This window comes from Mobula hypostoma, chromosome 3, assembly GCF_963921235.1.
Source record: "Mobula hypostoma chromosome 3, sMobHyp1.1, whole genome shotgun sequence".
In the NCBI taxonomy this organism is placed as follows: Eukaryota; Metazoa; Chordata; class Chondrichthyes; order Myliobatiformes; family Myliobatidae; genus Mobula; species Mobula hypostoma.
Window position 1 is genome coordinate 71469396 of NC_086099.1, and position 18958 is coordinate 71488353.

The 18958-nt window shown below is 39.9% G+C and overlaps 1 protein-coding gene across 2 annotated transcripts in view; it reads right to left on the reverse strand.

Moving 5' to 3' along the window:
- Positions 1-7829: 7829 nt before the first annotated feature.
- Positions 7830-18958, reverse strand: part of LOC134344083 (3',5'-cyclic-AMP phosphodiesterase 4-like) — a 42655-nt gene continuing 31526 nt past the window's right edge. For both annotated transcript variants that reach the window (XM_063043316.1, XM_063043317.1), the window contains exon 3: positions 7830-13796. In XM_063043316.1, coding sequence (XP_062899386.1) covers positions 12986-13796 — 811 coding nt within the window. In that variant the 3' untranslated portion in view covers positions 7830-12985. The remainder of the gene's footprint in view (positions 13797-18958) is intronic.

Sequence of the window (18958 nt, forward strand, 5' to 3'; positions counted from 1 at the left end):
AGTTATATATTTTTTGAAATAGCTGTGGCAACATGTTAATGTAACATGAATCATTTAACAATGAGCTATTTTGCCCTTGGTATACTTTGCTGATTTAATGTCAATGATATGGACTCTAGGTAGTTCTCTTGTGCAATATTTTGTTAAAAGATTTCATGTAATGTATTAATTTGACTTTGTATCCATTATTTTGGGGGTTTATTTTGTATTTGATGTCGTTCCTTTCCAGATTTATGTGTTCTGATTTATAACTATCTTCAGCATAGTTTCTGACATTGCAAGTACCACTTTAAGCATTCTACAATACCTTTTGAATAATACTGCAAGTGACAAACTTTGTGGGGTCTTGGGGAGGGTGGGTGCAGAGGTGATGCAGATAGAGGTCGGTTTGTATGCAATATTGTAAATCTGTATTTAAAATTACAATTTAATACTGAGATGTCTATAGTTTATTGCAATATATGATAAATACCTTGTAGTCTAAAAGGACATTGGCCTTATGGTTTTCCATATAAATTTACTAATCATTTACTACAAAATGCATAACATTTGAACTATTTTGAATAAAACCTTGAAAACTAACCTGCTTTCAATAGAATGTACTGTAATTGGAAATGAGTAATTGAACAAACTGACCGTGTTACTTTTCTACAATAGAGTCAGAGAAGGACCTACACATTTGGGATGAGACAAATCAGCATGGATTTATGAAAGGGAAATAATGCTTTTAGAGGATGGTTATTTTACTAGATCAAATGTATGTAGTATATTTGGATTTTCAGAAAGCCTTTAAAAACCCACATAAATTAATTTCAAAATCAAGCAATTCAGAATTGGCATAGATTGACAGACTATTTCTGGAAACATGACAGTGCGCTCGGATGCAGTGGCTTCTTCAGGATCAAACAAAGGCATTGTTGTCTTTTTTTAAGCATATTTTTATCACAAGACCTTGCTGGACATAAAGAGATTCAAGTACAGCAGGTCTACCCAATCGGTGAGTTGGAGAAACTAAAGGAGCTGAACCTACTGTGGACCATAAGGCTATAATACTGGAGCAGAATTAGGCCATTCAACCCATCAAGTCTGCACCACCATTTCATCATGGTTGATCTCGGATCCCACTTAATCTCATACACCTGCCTTCTTGCCATATCTTTTGATGTCCTGACTGATGGAAACCATTAACTTCAGCCTTAAATATACCCATGGACTTGGCCTCCACTGCAGTCTGTGGCAGAGCATTCCACAGATTCACTACTCCCTGGCTAAAAAAAATTCCTTCTTACTTCTAAAAGGTCGCCCCTCAATGTTGTGCCTTCTAGCTCTGGATACGCCCACCATAGGAAACATCCTCTCCATATCCACCTTATCTAGTCCTTTCAGTATTTGCTAGGTTTCAATGAAATCCCCGTGCATTCTTCTAAATTCCAGTGAGTACAGGCCAAAAGTTGCCAAACACTGGTCATATGTTAACACGTTTATTCCCAGAATCATCTTAGTGAACCTCCACTGGACTCTCTCCAATGACAACACATCCTTTCTGAGATATGGGGCCTAAAACTGTTGACAATACTCCGTGTGGTTGACTAGTGTCTTATAAATTTTCTATATTATCTCCTTGCTTTTATATTCTATTCCCCTTGAAATAAATGCCAACATTGCATTTTCTTTCTTTACCACAGACTCAACCTGTAAATTAACCTTCTGAGAGTCTTGCAGGAGGACTCCTAAGTCCCTCTGCACCTCTGATGTTTGAACTTTCTCCCCATTTAGATAATGGTCTGCACTATTGTACCCTTCACCAAAATGAAAAATCATAGATTTCCCGACGCTGTATTCCATCTGCCAGTTTTTTGCCGATTCTTCTGATTTGTCTAAGTTCTGCTGCAATTGCATTGCTTCCTTAGGACTACTTACCCCTCAACCTATTTTCATATCATCCACACACTTTGCCACAAAGCCATCAATTCCATAATCGAAATCATCTTCGCGTGTGCCACCTTATCAAATGCCTTCTGAAAGTCCAAGTAAATGACATCCACAGCCTCTCCTTTGTCCACCCTGCTTGTTATTTCCTCGAAGAACTTTAACAGATTTGTCAGGCAAGATTTCCCTTCACAGAAACCATGCTGACTTTGACTTATTTTATTACTCTCCAAGTATTTTGAAACCACATCATTAATAATAGACTCAAACTCTTTCCCAACCACTGAGGTTAGGCTAACTGGCCTATAATTTCCTTTCTTTTGCCTTCCTCCCCTCTTAAAGAGTGGAATGACATTTGCAATCTTCCAGTCCTGTTGGAGCATGCCAGTATCAAGTGATTCTTGAAAGATCATGACCAATGCATCCATTATCCCTTCAGCAGCCTCTCTCAGGACTCTAGGATGTAGTCCATCTTGTCCAAATGACTTATCCACTTAAGATCTTTGAGCTTGCCTAGCACTTTTTCCTTGGTAATAGCACTCCTGCTCCCTGACACTCTTGGACCTCTGGCACACTGCTAGTGTCACCACAGTGAAGGCTGATTAAGTTCATCTGCCATTTCTTTGTCCATCATTACTACCTTACTAGCATAATTTTCCAGTGGTCCAATATCAACTCTCACTTCCCTTTTACTCTTTATACAACTGGAAAAAAATTGCTATCCTGCTTTATATTATTGGCTAGTTCACCCTAATAGTTCAACTTTTTTCTTCTTATAGCTTTTTTTTTTGTTGCCTTTTGTTGGATTTTAAAAGCTTCCCAATCACCCAACTTCTCACAACACACACAAAATGCTGGTGGAACGCAGCAGGCCAGGCAGCATCTATAGGAAGAAATGCAGTCAACGTTTCGGGCCGAGACCCTTCGTCAGTCCGGAAACTTCGACTGTACTTCCTATAGATGCTGCCTGGCCTGCTGCATTCCACCAGTATTTTGTGTGTGTTGCTTGAATTTCCAGCATCTGCAGATTTCCTTGTGTTTGCGTTTTTAAACCCAACTTCTCACTCAGCTCTGCTACCTTATATGTCCTTTCCTTGACTTTTGTACAGTCCTTAACTTCCCTTGTCAGCCACTGTTGCCGTCTCCTGCCATTTGAGAACAACTTCTTCTGTGGGACATATCTATCCTGCTCCTTGTGAGCTATTCCCAGAAACTTCAGCCATTTCTGTTTTGCTGTCATCCCACCACTTGGGTAATCTCTGTAATTCCCCTGTAATTCCCTTTATTCCTTTGCAATACTGATATACGTGAGTTATGCTTCTCCCTCTCAAATTGCAGTATGAATTCATAATATAAACACTGATTCCTAATGGTTCCTTTACATTAAGCTCCCCAATAAAATTACTCAACACCCAATCCAAGATGGCCTTTCCCCGAGTAGGCTCAATCACAAGCTGCTCTATAAAAGCTATTTCGTAGATATTCCCTCTCTTGTGATCCTACACCAACTTGATTTTCCCAATCTCTTGCATATTGAAGTCCCCCATTACAATTGTGACATTACCCTTATTACATGTCTTATCCAGCACCTTTTGCAATCTCAACCATGCATCTTGGCTACTATTTAGAGGCCTACATATGATTCCCATAATGTTTTTTTTAACTCTTGCAGTTTCAACCCCCCCCCACAAAGATACATTTTCTGACCCAATGTCACCTCTTTCTGAAGACATAATTCCTTCTCTTACCAACAGAGCCACACCACCACCTGTGCCTTCCTGCCTATCCTTTTGATACAAAGTATACCCTTTGATGTTAGGGTCCCAACTATGGCCTTCTTTCAGCCATGACAATGATGCCCGCAACCTCATACCAACCAATCTCTAATTGTACCACGAGTTCATCCACCTTATTCTGAATGCTATGTCCACTTAAATACGGCACCTTTACTCCTGCATTCTTTGCCCTTTTGAATTTTGCCTCTGTGGTACAACTTAATTCTTTGGTCTGTCTGTATTTGTACCCAATAATAGGGTTGTCCTTCCTTCCATTCATGTTACATCCAACATCTACTTGTAAACCTGCTGGCTCATCCTCAGCTCCATCATCCTGGTTCCCATCCCCCTGCCATATTAGTTTAAACTACTCCCAACAGCTCTAGTAAACTTGCCCACAAGAATATTGGACCCCTCTGATTCAAGTGGAACCCGTCCTTCCTTCCATTCATGTTACATCCAACATCTACTTGTAAACCTGCTGGCTCATCCTCAGCTCCATCATCCTGGTTCCCATCCCCCTGCCATATTAGTTTAAACTACTCCCAACAGCTCTAGTAAACTTGCCCACAAGAATATTGGACCCCTCTGATTCAAGTGGAACCCGTCCCTTTTATACAGATCACACCTGCCCCAGATGAGGTCCCAATGATACAGAAATCTGAATCCCTGCCCCGCTCTACTACTTATACCATGCATTTATCTACCATCTCATTCTATTCCTATCCTCACTGTTATGAGACAAAGGCAGCAATCCCGAGATTACTATCCTTGAGGTCCTGCTTCTCAGCTTCCTTCCTAATTCTCAGTATTCTGTTTTCAGGACGTCCTCCCTTTTTCTACCTATGTCATTGGTACCAATACGTACCATAACTTCTGGTTGCTCACCCTCCCTTTTCAGGATATCGTGGATGCATTCAGAAATATCGTGGACCCTGGCACCTGGGATGGGAGGCAAACTACCATGTGTTTCTTTTTTGCATCCAGAGAATCACCTATCTGTCCCCCTGACTATAGAGCCACCTATTACTGCTGCCATCTTCCTCAGTTCCCTACCCTTCAGAGCCACAGGGCCAGACTCAGTGCCAGAGGTATGGCTGCTGTTGCTTCCCCAGGTAGGTTCTTCCCCTCCCCCCCCCCCCACTCAACAGTATTCAAAATGGAGTACTTATTGTTGAGGGGGACGGCCACCAAGATGCTCTCCACTATCTGACATTCTCCCTTCCCTCTCCTGACAGTCACCCGTTCATCTGCCTTCTATAGCTTGGGGTGACTACCTCCCTATAGCTCCTGTCTATCACTGCTTCACTTTCCCTAACAAGCTGAAAGTCACCAAGCTGTAGCTCCAGTTCTTTAACATGTTCTCTAAGGAACTGCATCTCGATGCACCTGGTGCAGATGTGGCCACTGGAAGGCTGGTAGTCTGCTGGAAATCCCACATCTGACTCCCAGAACAGAACACATGCCCTGTACACCAGGGCCAAGGAGCAAAACGTTGCACCAACAGTCATACAAAGCACAAGGCACACATAGCACATAAAGTATAGCTAGCACATACAAGATTGCAGTAAAATAGTCACACAATAAATATAATCCAAGTCCCTGAGTCCATAAATGTTGCGGAAGTTTGCTTTTGAGCACAATCAAGCTAGTCTTTAAAAACCCTTGTTCATTCGTCCCACCCCACTGATCTCCCTTTTGGCACTTATCCTTGCAAGTGGCTATACCTGCCCCTACACCACCTCCCTCACTACCATTCAGGGTCTCAAACAGTCCTTCCAGGTGAGGCGACACTTCACCTGTGAGTCTGTTGGAGTCATACACTGTGTTCGGTACTCTCAGTGTGGTCTCTTCTATATGGATGAGACCTGACGTAGATTGGGAGATTGCTTCACCAAGCATCTAAGTTCTGTTTGCCAGAAAAAATGAGATCTCCCAGTGGCCACCCATTTTAATTCCACTTCCCATTCCCATTCCGATATGTTCATCCCCGTCCTCCTCCACTGTCGGGATAGTGGAGGAACAACACCTTATGTTCTGTTTGGGTAGCCCCTAACCTGATGGCATGGATATCGATTTCTCAAACTTCCAGTAACGCCTCTTCCCCCCCCCCCAACCATTACCCATCCCCTTGTCCCCCACTCATGTTGTCTCCTGGGCTGCCCATCACCTCCCTTTAGTGCTCCTACCCCCTTTTGTTTCTTTCTTCTATGGCTTTCTGTCTCTTTCACTAACTTCCTAGCTCTTTGCTTCATACCTCCCCCTCCAAGTTTCACCTATTGCCTGGCATTTCTCTCTCCCCTCCCCCCACCTTTCAAATCTACTCCTCAGCTTTTTTTCTGTCGTCTTGCAGAAGTGTTTCGGCCCAAAACTTGGACTACACTTTTTTCTATAGATGCTGCCTAGCTTTTTTGGGTGTTGCTCAGATTTCCAGCATCTGCAGATTTTCTTTTGTCTTTTAAAAGACACTTAGGTAGGTACATGGAGCTTAGATCAATAGAAGATGTGTGGTAGGGTAATTCTAGGCGGTTTCTAGAGTAGTATACATAGTCGGCACAACATTGTGGGCCGAAGGGCCTGTAATAGGCTGTAGATTTCTGTGTTCTATGGTAATGTGGTTCTATAGGGAACAGTTCTTTGTACTCAGATGTTGGATATATATTTATATGGATGATTTATAAGAGGAGCCATGGAGTCACAGCATCATGGAGCAATATATCCTGGATATAGGTTCCTTTGGTCCAACGAGTCAATGTTGACCACAATGCTCACCCAGCTAGTTCCAAAAGCTGAAGAGGCATTGGTTTATATGTTGGGGATTTATCTACCTTAATGCATTGCATGGCTGCAAATAACTCCTTCCTGGTATTATTAATGTCTTTAAAAACATCTCCACGTTTCCCTTATCTTTTGAGCAACCATAATAGTCTCCTCAGTAAATATAAAGGAGAAATATTTGTTAAAAATGTCATCATCTCCTGTGGTTTTGCTGATCTCTAACTAAGGGGCCTTGCTCTCTCGCAAGCCACCCTTTTAACATAGCTGTAGATCCTCATGGGATTTTCCTTGACTTTGCCTGCCAGATCCATTTCACACCTTCTCTTAGACTTCCGATATCCCTTTTAAGACCAAATGTAAGATTTCTATGTTTGCTGATGAGGTATCAGATGGGATTGAAAATCTGGAAGAGAATTCAACAAAACCATTTAGGCAAATTGACTGAATCAGCAAATGTGAAGTTATTCAGTCTGGTGGGAAGCAAAACTCTTATATAATAGGGATAGCTTTGGGAAATGTTGATTTGCAAAAGTACTTGAGTGTCCTTGTACACCAGTTCACTGAATGCAAATATCCAGATAGGGCAAGCAGTAAAGAAGGCAAATGGTTCTTTGGTCTTCACTGAAAGAGGTTTTCAATATAGGAGCAATTTCTTTTTACAGATATACAGAGCCTTTGTGAGATATTACCTGAACTATTGTATTTAGATTTGATATTCCCCATACTTGTCAGAAGGAATGCAGCAAAGAATTGAAGATTCCTGAACTGGCAGAATGTCAAATGAGGAGAGATTGAGTTACCTATGTTTGTCTTCACCAGTTTTTAGTAGAATGAAAGTGGATCTCGTTGACACAAGCAAAATTGTGATTGGAGTATATTTCCCCTGATTGGGTATTCTAGAACCAGGCATTGCAGCCTCGGGATACATCGGAAATTTTGTACTTTGAGGAGGATGGTGAACATATTATATTGTTTACCAGTGAGGATGTAGGTGGCAAGGTAAAAAATATATGAAGTAGATATATAGTCATGGCATGAAGAACTACAAAGAAAAGAATGGAAATATGATTTTCAAAGGGAGGATAAGCATAACTATGCAACAGGCTTGAAAGGCTGAATAGCTGCCTACTCCTGCTCCTAGTTTCTGTTGCTGTGAAATAGGTTATTCTGCATTACAGATTGGGGAAAATTCCCAACAAATCTACAGTAGGTAGAATGTGTTCAACGTAGGGATTAGTTATGTATACTAATACTAATTACATTTTCCAGAAACAGGAAAATGTGTTGTTATTTATGTGAGCATGACCTTATCCTGGTATTCTCATATGCACAAACTTCATCTTTTCCATCACAACTTACATCATATAAAAAGCACTTAACTTTCTTGTCATACTTTTTGCATGAAAATCTCTTGTTCTCTTTATTCTCCTTGTAAGGTTTAAGTTCTTTTTTATTCCAAGGTGTTGATAATTTACCAAAGGATGTTTCATGATGACAGAAATCTTACACAGTGTGTTGAAAAAGAGTTCCAAGTAAATTTTATTATCAAAGTACATATATTGTATGTCACTATATAAAACCTTGAGATTCATCTTCCTGCGGGCATACTCAGCAAATCTATAGAATAGTAACTGTAACAGGATCAATGAAAGATCAACCAGAGTGCAGAAGACAACAAACTATGCAAATACAAATATAAATAAATAGCAATAAATAACAAGAACATGAGATAACAGGATAAAGATGCCTTAAAGTGATATCATTGGTTGTGGAAACATCTCAATGGATGGGCAAGTATGTGTAGTTATCTCCTCCTATTCTAGATCCTAATGGTTGAGGGGCGATAAGTGTTCTTGAACCTGGTGGTGCGATTCCTGAGGCTCTTGTACCTTCTACCTGATGGCAGGAACGACAAAAGAGCATGACCTGGGTGGTGGAGATCTCTGATGATGGATGCTGCTTTCCTATGACAGCATTTCGTATAGATGTGCTCAGTGTTTGGGAGCCCAACAACTATTTTCACATTTTACTGTTTCATTTTCTAAACTTGAAAAATATTGAAGTAGGATTTTTTTTGAGCTTATCTACAAAACAGTGTGAATCATGTCAAATTGAAAGAAAAGTTTCAAAACCATTCAATTTACTAAAAATTAAAAAAGACAAAATTGTGATGCTGATAAAGTATATATCCCCTTCATAATTTCTACACTAACTTTCCTCAGATGCAATATAAGGTATTACCTTGTCAACTGACCCAATTTGCTGATGTAGAAAATTAGATCAACTATTTTTCAATGAATTCATAAGAATAAATGCCCCCTCTGTCAGTAAGGTTCAACAGTATGGTAGATATTCAAAAAGGCCAAATGAAAATGAAGACCTAAGAGCATTCAAAACAAGTCAGGGAAATTATAATAGAGAAGCAATGACCTGGAGAGGGATACAAGACCACTTCAAAGACGTTGAACATACCTCAAAACCACTGCCACACTGCCTGGGTCAGACTGCTCCTCTAAACTTTGTTGCCAGAGAAGAATGGCACCTGTAAGAGAGGCTATTGTGACGTCGTGCTAAGTGGTCTGCAGAAGCCAGTGGCTGCAACTGGAGATGATATTCATGGCTCCACAATCTCTATTTATGGAAAAGTGGCAAGGAGAAGCAGTGGCTCTTTTAAAAAAAAGCATATTCTTGCCCTTAAAAACTTTGCAAAGCGTCACTTAGAAGATACCGTAAAGATGTGGATGAAAGTCTTGTCATTGGATAAGACTAAAGTGGAGCTTTTTGGCCTCAACAGTAAGTGCATCAGTCAGGTAACACCATCCCTACTGTAACGTATGGTGGAAGTAGCATCATGTTATGGGAATGCTTCTCAGCAGTATGGACTGGAAACTGTTCAGGGTTGATAGGAAGATTTGTGCTTTTAACTATGGAGAGATTCTGGATAAAAATCTGCTATCGTCAGCCAGAAAGCTTAAAATGCAGAGGAAGTTTGTCTTTTAGCAGGACAACAACCCAAAGCACACCACCAGAGCAAACATGAAGTTCTTCAAATAAAGAAAATTGATGTCCTTGAGTGGCCCAGTCAGAGTCCTGACCCTAGCCCAATCAAACATCTCTGGCAAGACCTCAAGATTGATGTCCACTGCCACTCCCCAAATTACCTGACACAGCTTGAGCAATTTTGCACGGAGGAATGGGCAAATCTTATTACATCATGTTGTGGAAAGCTAATAGAGATTTATTCAAAAAGACATTAAGTGCAAGAGGTGGTTTAACTAACTACTGAGCAAAGCGGGATGAATACTTTTGAACAGCTGAAAATTCAGCTTTTGAATTCTTAGTTTTTCATGCTTTACAATTTTCTCTGTTTTTTGGGCTGTACTGCGAAAAAAGGAGTATATGATTCACAAATAAAAATTCTCAGTTAAACTGATCAAAATCCCTAACTGCAATACTCATTTATGTGAACAAAGGGTTGGGGGCCGAATACGTTTTCAAAGCACTGTGCGTTCAGATTGCTGCATGCATCTGTTCCACAGCGGTGGGAATTAAAGCTGGTTTCAATAATGTGGGAGAAAACTCAGCATCTAATGAGAAATATTAAGGTTAATATAGATGATTCAATGTGGAATGAAAATGAAAATTTGTAAGTTTAGTATTTCAGCCTATAACTGAATTAATTTTAACATGTTGCCTGATTTCCATTCTTTCTCATAAATAATGGAATGGCATCTAATCTTCCGTTCTTCCATTTCAGTTGTTAAACTGATATGTGCAATATAACTAATGCATCTTCAAATTAGTCATTAATCTTCAAGTGGAAATCATTGCATGCTGTAGATTTAATATCTTGTGTCTTATTTTGTCACCTTGTATATTCTAATCTGTCATTCAGGAAAATGACTTGTGCTCCCTCCTTTTATTTATAGGTTCCTCCTTTGATTTAAGTAATTTTAATCTTTTCCCTTTGCTTTACTAATTAGCTTTGGCTAGAGCTCTTTATTTTAATTCGTTTTTGGTATCCGGGTGTCACTGCAGGCCAGAACCTCTAATTGCCTTTGGGAGAAAGGTTGTGAGCCACCTCAGTAGCAATCCTGGTGCAGGTGTTCCACATAAGATTTTCCATCATTATCAGCTTCTCCTGCTACCCTCAGAAAAAGTCAATTTTGATCTCTGTTCCTATGTTCATTTTAAAGTTCAAGCAACAATCTGCTGGAGGAACTCAGCAAGCTGAGCAGCGTTTGTGGGAAGTCGGTGTTGATATTTTGGGTTTAAATCCTGCAACAATTCTGAGAGAGTGCAGTGGCCATCCCAAATTCCCAGTTGCATGCCATTTCAATTCCGTTTCTCATTCCCACACTGCCTTGTCCATTCTTGTCCTTCTCCACTGCCAGGGTGAAGCCCAATGCATGTTGGAGTAACAACATTTGCCTGAGTACTTTACAACCCAATGATATGAATATTGAGTTTTCCAATTTTGTACTAGCTATCTTGTCTCTTCACACTCAGTCCTGATGTATGGTTTTTATCCGATATGCTAATAACTCCTTTCCTTCTATTGATGCTGCTTGAGCCGTTAATTTCCTCCAACAGATTGCTCATTGCCTCTCCCTATCTGGCTCGATATGCTCATTATCTCCCTCACCTGGTTCCATCCTCGACCTCACCCTTCCATCTTACCTCTTTATACTTTCTATCTCCCCTCTACACTCTGAGCCCTGAAATATCAATCATCCCTTTGTCTCCTCAAACGGTGTCTGATCCACTGAGTTCCTCTAGTAGATTGTTTTTGTTTTGCTTCTGCTTACAACATTTGCAGTCTCTTGTGTTTCCATAATTGTTACAGCCTGATTTCACCCCGGTGGGCCCTTATTGTAATGCCTTAATTCCTTATTGTCTGCCAACTTTCTTTAATGGCAACTATTTTGGTATAAACAAGGATGCAATCCACTAATAAGAATATGCCAAATATATAAGAATATTTCATATATTCATGGAAATGTAGGGAGTAATTTGGAATCAAAACTAAACAGCAGTGATGGGCGCCTACATTTTTTGTTGATCCTTTATTGTATCTCCAGAGTGATAGACTATTGACTTAATTTTATGCTTGGAATCTAGCAGTACTTGATGCTTACAGTAAATATCTCAGCACTTAAACTTTTGGAAAATATTACAAAGAAATGCCAAGTATGATGAAGAGATCATGATGTTCCTATGGGAATCTCCCAAAGTGTATTGTAAGATGTGTTGGTGGATTTGAACTTCCAGAAAATGTTTTATTGCGCGTTAGATTCTTTTAATTTTTAATGCTTGATAGTTCGTTTCATGTTTTGTTGTGTAGGTGAATATTTTTCACATTTAACAGAGTTTTAAGTGTAAAAGTGATTAATTTATTTTCTTTGCTGCTACTTGTTAACAAACCCATGCATGCTGCATTTTGAACTTCACATAAAATATTAGTTGTAGAAAAAATTACGTTTCAAACTATTTAAAATATTATTATATAAAATTCTCAGCTGACCGCTTCTGAACTTTTAGTTCAGAATGCTGATTGCCATTTCCTGTCAGAATAATGAGTTTTCATTCACAACTAATACATATGTAACATATATATTGCAGTATATACAAAACTTTTCATGACGTCTGGTTCATTAAATAATCATTTGTGGCAGCTTTAATAAGGCAGTCCACATCACTTGCAGTTTAGAACTTGTAGAAGCCAAACATATGACTTAATTGTCCTGCATTGATATCACTTTTAAAGTCCCTGTTTAAATGTTCCATCTATTTTCAGACAGAAATATCCTGGCATAGACATCAGTTTGCTTCTTATCAAGCTGTGAAATTACTTTGTTACGCTCCTCGTTTGCTTTTATTAACATTCCAGTTGCATGTATTTTTACTATAGGATGCAGTATAAATTTTAATTTTTCATTCTATGATCGCAGTTGTGGACCAACCTATCACATGCTCTTGGATTTCAGACCTTTCTCTAGCTCAGTGAATTAAGATGCAATATTTATTAAATTTGTTTGACTTTGACTGAAGTTGTTTTACATCTAATAACGGAACAAAGATCTTTGCACATACCAAAGAAATGCATACCTGATATAAGTGGTGGGACCCTATGTTCTCATTTCTACTGCATTAAAGCATACAATCTTTTCATATAGTCAATATCCTTATGGGAAAATGATCAGTACAGTGTATCCTATCTAATCCGATCAAAGAAGACAAGACAATTTAAAGGATAATTTTCTGTAAGAAACTCCCTATGCAACACCATTATGGAAGTACCATCATTACTTGGACTGCATCACTTCAAGAAGGCCATTCACCAATACCTTCTCAAAAAAAAAATGCCCTTGCCAACAATGCCCATGTCCTTTCTAGTATATCAATCAAACTCTTCAGGATCTTGAAGTGCCCTGAAATGTCATTTGAAACCCAACTTTATGTTAGAGTCATCAGGTCCACTCTGGTTCAATGACACAGATTGCTTAGTCCTCCAGCTCATCATCTTCCCCAGCAGTTGCAGCCTCCAGTGCTGCAAGGGCAGCTGCCACCTCTGCATCCTCAAACTCTAACCTGAATTTCTCTTCAAGCAAACTCCTGATGAATTCACCATCAATGGCAGAACGAGTGCTTTCTAGATCTTTGTGTCCATTCAAGGCATTAGGATTTTCATTAGAAGATGGGTTGGATAAAACTTTGATTTCATCAAGGTCAGTTTCCAAATTGTTTTGGTACACTTCATCATTTTCTCTGGATGGCAATTTATCATTATTCATGTTGGCAATTTCATGATTGTCTGCTACTTTCTCTTCTTCCAGAGCAACAGCACTAACTTCTGCAGGACAATGTGTAGAGAGTCGATTGACTGTTGGACAATCATTTTCAGTTCCTGAGCCATGGGGATGTACCTGTTCATTTTTATTCATAGCTTTTATATTGTACGAGGAGCAATTATTTGTATCAGTGGGATGTGCAGCAGCTCCACTTGACACTTGATGTACTTGGTTATTATTCAGCATGTTTGTTGCATCATTATTAGCGTTGTCTTTAACATCTTCAGCTATCTTATTTTGTACAGATACTATATTTTTCTTCGATGCATTACTTTCCCTTATTTCTATTTCTGCATCTTGTTCTTCCAAGTTTATTACCTTGTCCAAAGTTGAAGCAACAATATTGTTGGTTTTGTCCTTATTATTGTGAAATGTTGTCTCGTGCTTAATGTCGTTGTTTTTACAATTGATTTCATTTCTCACAGTGGATGGTAGTTCTACAATAGCTGGTCCAAAGATGTACCTGAAACAAATACAAACAATATGTGTATTTTTGAAAGGATGAAATATTTAAGTAAATGTTAACAATGTTAATGTAATGGAGTCTATGACTGTATTGTCCTTCACCTTGAGATCAAAATCTCTCCTGGATTTTATTGGAATAATTCATGATACAATGCTTTAGTATAAGTATTCAGTCCCCACAACTATTTTCACATTTTACTGTCTCACTTTCTAAACTTAAAATATAATGAAGGAGGATTTTTTGAGTGAATCTACAAAATATTGTGCACCATGTCAAATCAAAAGAAAAAAATCCAAAACCAGTCAATAATTTACTAAAAATTAAAAACCAAAATTGTGAGACTGAAAAAGTATTCATCCCTTTTGTAATTACTACGCTAACTTTCCTCGTGGAATATTCAGTATTACTTTACCAACTGACCCAATCTATTGATGTAAAAAATTGGAGGATCACCTGTTTTCAATGAATTCAAAAGAATGAATATCCCCTCTGTCTGCAAGGTCCAACAATATGGTAGATTTTCAACAGACCAAACCAAAGGGAGACAAAAGAATATTCAAGACAAGTCAGGGAACTGATAATAGAGAAGTACAAATCTGGGGAAGGGTTCAAGACTGAACATACCTCAGCGTTCAGTGCAGTCCAATGTGCAAAAAATGGAAAAAATATGAAAAAAAAACACAGCCACACTGCCTAGATCGGGCTGCCCTTCTAAACTTAGTTGATGGATAAGAATGGCAGTTGTAAGAGAAGCTACTGTGAAACCAACAGTCACTCTGAGTGAGCTACATAAGACAGTGGCTGCAACTGGAGATGAAGCTCATGGCTCCACAATCTCTAAGGTTTTGCACATAAAGGATATTTATGTAAGAGTGGCAAGGAAGGAGCCCTGACTTAAAAATAAAGCATATCCTTCCCCGTAAAGTATTTGCAGAACATCACTTAGAAGATCCTGTAAGGATGTGAAAAAAGGTCGTGTGGTTGGATGAGATTAAACTAGAACTTTGTGGCCTCAACACTAAGCACTATGTGTAGTATAAATCTAATACTGTGTATCAGACAGGTCACACCATCCCTACTATAAAGTATGGTGGAGGTAGCTTCATACTATGAGAATGCTTTTCAGCAGTAGGGACTGGAAATCTGGTCAGAATTGATGGGAAGATGAAAGCTGCTAAATACAGAGAGATCGTGGGTAAAAACCTGCTAGCTGTTTCCTGAAAGCTTAAACTGGGGAGGAAGTTCATCTTTCAGCAGGATGATGACTCAAAGCACACTGCCAGAGCAACCATGGAGTGGCTTCAAATGAAGAAAATTGATATCCTTCAGTGGCCCATTCAGAGTCCTGCCCTTAACCTGAATGAACATATCTGGCAAAATCTTAGGATTGCTATCCACCACTACTCCCCAACTAACCTGGCACAGCTTGAGCAATTTTGAAATGAGGAATGGGCAAATCTTACTCCATCACATTGTGCAAAGCTAATAGAGACTTATCCTAAAAGACTACTGGCTGTAAAAGCTGTGAGAGGGGTGGTTCAATTAAGTACTGAGCAAAGGAGGATTAATACTTTTGAGCTTTACAACATTTCGGTTTTTGAATTTTTGTTTTTCATTGTTTTCTATTTTCCCTATTTTGGGGGCTTGACTGGGGGAGAAAAGAGCATGTGATTCACAAATAATAATTCTCAGTTAAGTTGATCAAAATCACTGATTGTAATACTCACTTTGTGAACAAAGGGTTGGGGCTGAAATCTTTCACAAGGCACTGTAGACTCAAGTGCTCTAGACAATGCAGATAGCAGGTTCAGCGCCTGGTTTGTGCTGCATGAACCAGTTGATGGTGAGCCATAATTTGTCTTGCACTATCATAATAGAATGGATGGAGAACTTTTGAAAGTCCATTGAAGGGATGAGTTTTATAGAAGCTTTTAAACAGGCAAGAGTTTTAGAAACATAGAAAACCTACAGCACAATACAGGCCCTTCGGCTCACAATGCTGTGCTGAACATATACTTACAGAAATTATCTAAGGTTACCCATAGCCCTCTATTTTTCTAAGCTTCATGTACCTATCCAAGAGTCTCTTAAAAGACACTATTGTATCTGCCTTTACCACCGTCACTGGCAGCCCATTCCAGGTACTCTCTACTCTCTGTGTAAAGAAAAACACAACGACTTACCCCTGACATCTCCTTTGTACTTACTTCCAAGCGCCTTAAAATGGTGCTTTCACGTGTTAGCCATTTCAGCTCTGGGAAAAAGCCTCTGACTATCCACACGATCAATACCTCTCATCATCTTATACACCTCTATCAGGTCACCTCTCATCCTCCATTGCTTCAAGGAGAAAAGGCCAAGTTCACTCAACCTATTCTCATAAGGCATGCTTCCCAATCCAGGCAACATTCTCGTAAATCTCCTCTACATCGTTTCTATAGTTTCCACATCCTTCCTGTAGTGAGGTTACCAGAACTGAGCACAGTACTCCAAGTGGGGTCTGACCAGGGTCCCATATAGCTGTAACATTACCTCTCAGATCTTGAACTCAGTCCTGCATTTGATGAAGGCCAATGCACCATATGCCTTCTTAACCACAGAGTCAATATGTGCGGCAGCTTTCAGTGTCCAATGGATGTGAACCCCAAGATCCTCTCTGATCCTCCACACTGCCAAGAGTCTTACCATTAATATATATTCTGCCATCAGATTTGACATACCAAAATGAACCACCTCACACTTATCTGGGTTGAACTCCACCTGCCACTTCCAGTCTAGTTTTGCATCCTATCGATGTCCCACTGTAACCTCTGACAGCCCTCCACACTATCCACGACAGCCCCCAACCTTTGTGTCATCAGCAAATTTACTAACCCATCCCTCCACTTCCTCAACCGGGCCATTTATAAACATCACAAAGAGAAGGGCTCCCAGAACAGATCCTTGAGGTACACCACTGGTCACCGGCCTCCATGCAGAATATGACCCGTCTACAACCACTCTTTGCATTCTGTGGGCAAGCCAATTCTAGATCCACAAATCAAGGTCCCCTTGGATCCCATGCCTCCTTAATTTCTCAATAAGCCTTGCATGGGGTACCTTATCAAATGCCTCGCTGAAATCCATATACACCACATCTACTGCTCTACCTTCATCAATGTGTTTTGTCACATCCTCAAAAAATTCAACCAGGCTCGTAAGGCATGATCTGCCTTTGTCAAAGCCATGCTGGCTATTTCTAATCATATTATGCCTCTCCAAATGTTCATAAATCCTGCCTCTCAGGATCTTCTCCATCAATTTACCAATCACCTAAGTAAGACTCACTGGTCTATAATTTCCTGGGCTATCTCTACTCCCTTTCTTGAAAAAGGGAACAACATCTGCAACCCTCCATTCCTCCGGAACCTCTCCCATCTCCATTGATGATGCAAAGATTTTGTAAAATAGGTTTTGAAGTATGTTTTTGACAGCTAGTTTTATATATTTGTGCTGATATGAATAAACTGAAGCAGAGAGAAGGAAATGTGTTTTAAGGAATAGTAAAGATTACCAGGAAAGACTGGACTAAAGGATTGACTTGTTCGACCTGGATAGACAGCTCAGCTGTCTCTCACATTTGAGGGAATGAGCTTAAAGCGAACTTTATCTGACCTGCTGTACTACAGGTAGAAAAGCAGAGAATCTGGAGCTTCGGACCCACAGACTGACCACTAAGATTTCAGCAGGTGTGATGATGACTACTCCGGCCCGTACCTCAATGCTCAGACTCATTACTTGTGGTGCTCCCACTAACCTCGGCTAACTTGTTCTGGGTATGAAGAGCTAGCTGAACAGATTTGCTACTCTCAAAGGGCACCTTCCAGGGCAGAGCGAGCTGCATACTTTGAGAAGACCTTGGGTGCCAAATCCTGAAGTTTTACCCACAGAACACTTTGACTACGTCGACTCAGGCCTATGGGGTCGGCATCGGGCATAGAACACTTTGCTTTTGAAAATTAACCACTGTCAGAGGGCTTTGAATTTGCTTTTAAATGTCTTTGATTGCAGTGGGATTCAAACATTTCCCCCCAGTCGATTTAAATAATTAAATAATTAAAACAAATCAATAAAAGCAAAACTGAAAAAATTAACAAAAAATAACATAATGATAACAGATAATTAAACACATCAACATTCACCTTCCTTTCAGACAAATTAATGCTGTTTTATTTCTCAGTCCACGGTGTAATATTGAGTGCCTCTCATCAGTCCCTCTGCTCAGCTTGACAATGATGCATCACTGAACTCAATAAAGAGTCCATGACATAGCAGAAGTTCAGAAACACAGCATGGCACTCTGGAGTAAATCTCAGTCAAGACCGCTTCGCTGTAGTGTCGCACCTCACCTCCAGCAAACTTCCTGTGGAACCTGATCTAAGTTTCAGATTTATGGGAATCTGGTCCTGCTTAAATGACAAACCATTCAGAACAAGAAGCTGGCACCCACAATACCAGATTCTAGAAATAGTTGTTCTATTATAAGTACTTTCAAAGAAAGAGATTACAAGGCAGGTAAAGGAAGTGGTTTAAAGATGTGCTCAAAGCTGCTTGAAAAAGAAATAGAAAACCTACAGCACAATACAGGCCCTTTGGCCCACAATGCTGTGCTGAAAATGTACTTACTTCAGAAATTACCTGGGGTTACCCATAGCCCTCTATTTTTTTATTTCTCTTAAAAGAGCCTATTGTATCCGCCTCCACCACCGTCGCTGGCAGCCCATTCCACGCACTCACTACTCTCTGCGTTAAAAAAACTTACCCCCAACATCTCTCCTGTACCTGCTTCCAAGCACCTTAAATCTGTGCCCTCTCATGTTAGCCATTTCAGCCCTGGGAAAAAGCCTCTGACTATCCACACGATCAATGCCTCTCATCATCTTATACACCTCTATCAGGTTTCCTCTCATCCTCCGTCGCTCCAAGGAGAAAAGGCCAAGTTCACTCAACCTACTCTCATAAGGCATGCTCCCCAATCCAGGCAACATCCTTATAAATCTCCTCTGCACCCTTTCTATAGTTTCCACATCCTTCCTGTAGTGAGGTGACCAGAACTGAGCACTGTACACCAAGAGGGGTCTGGCCAGCTGTAACATTACCTCTCGGCTCTTAAACTCAAT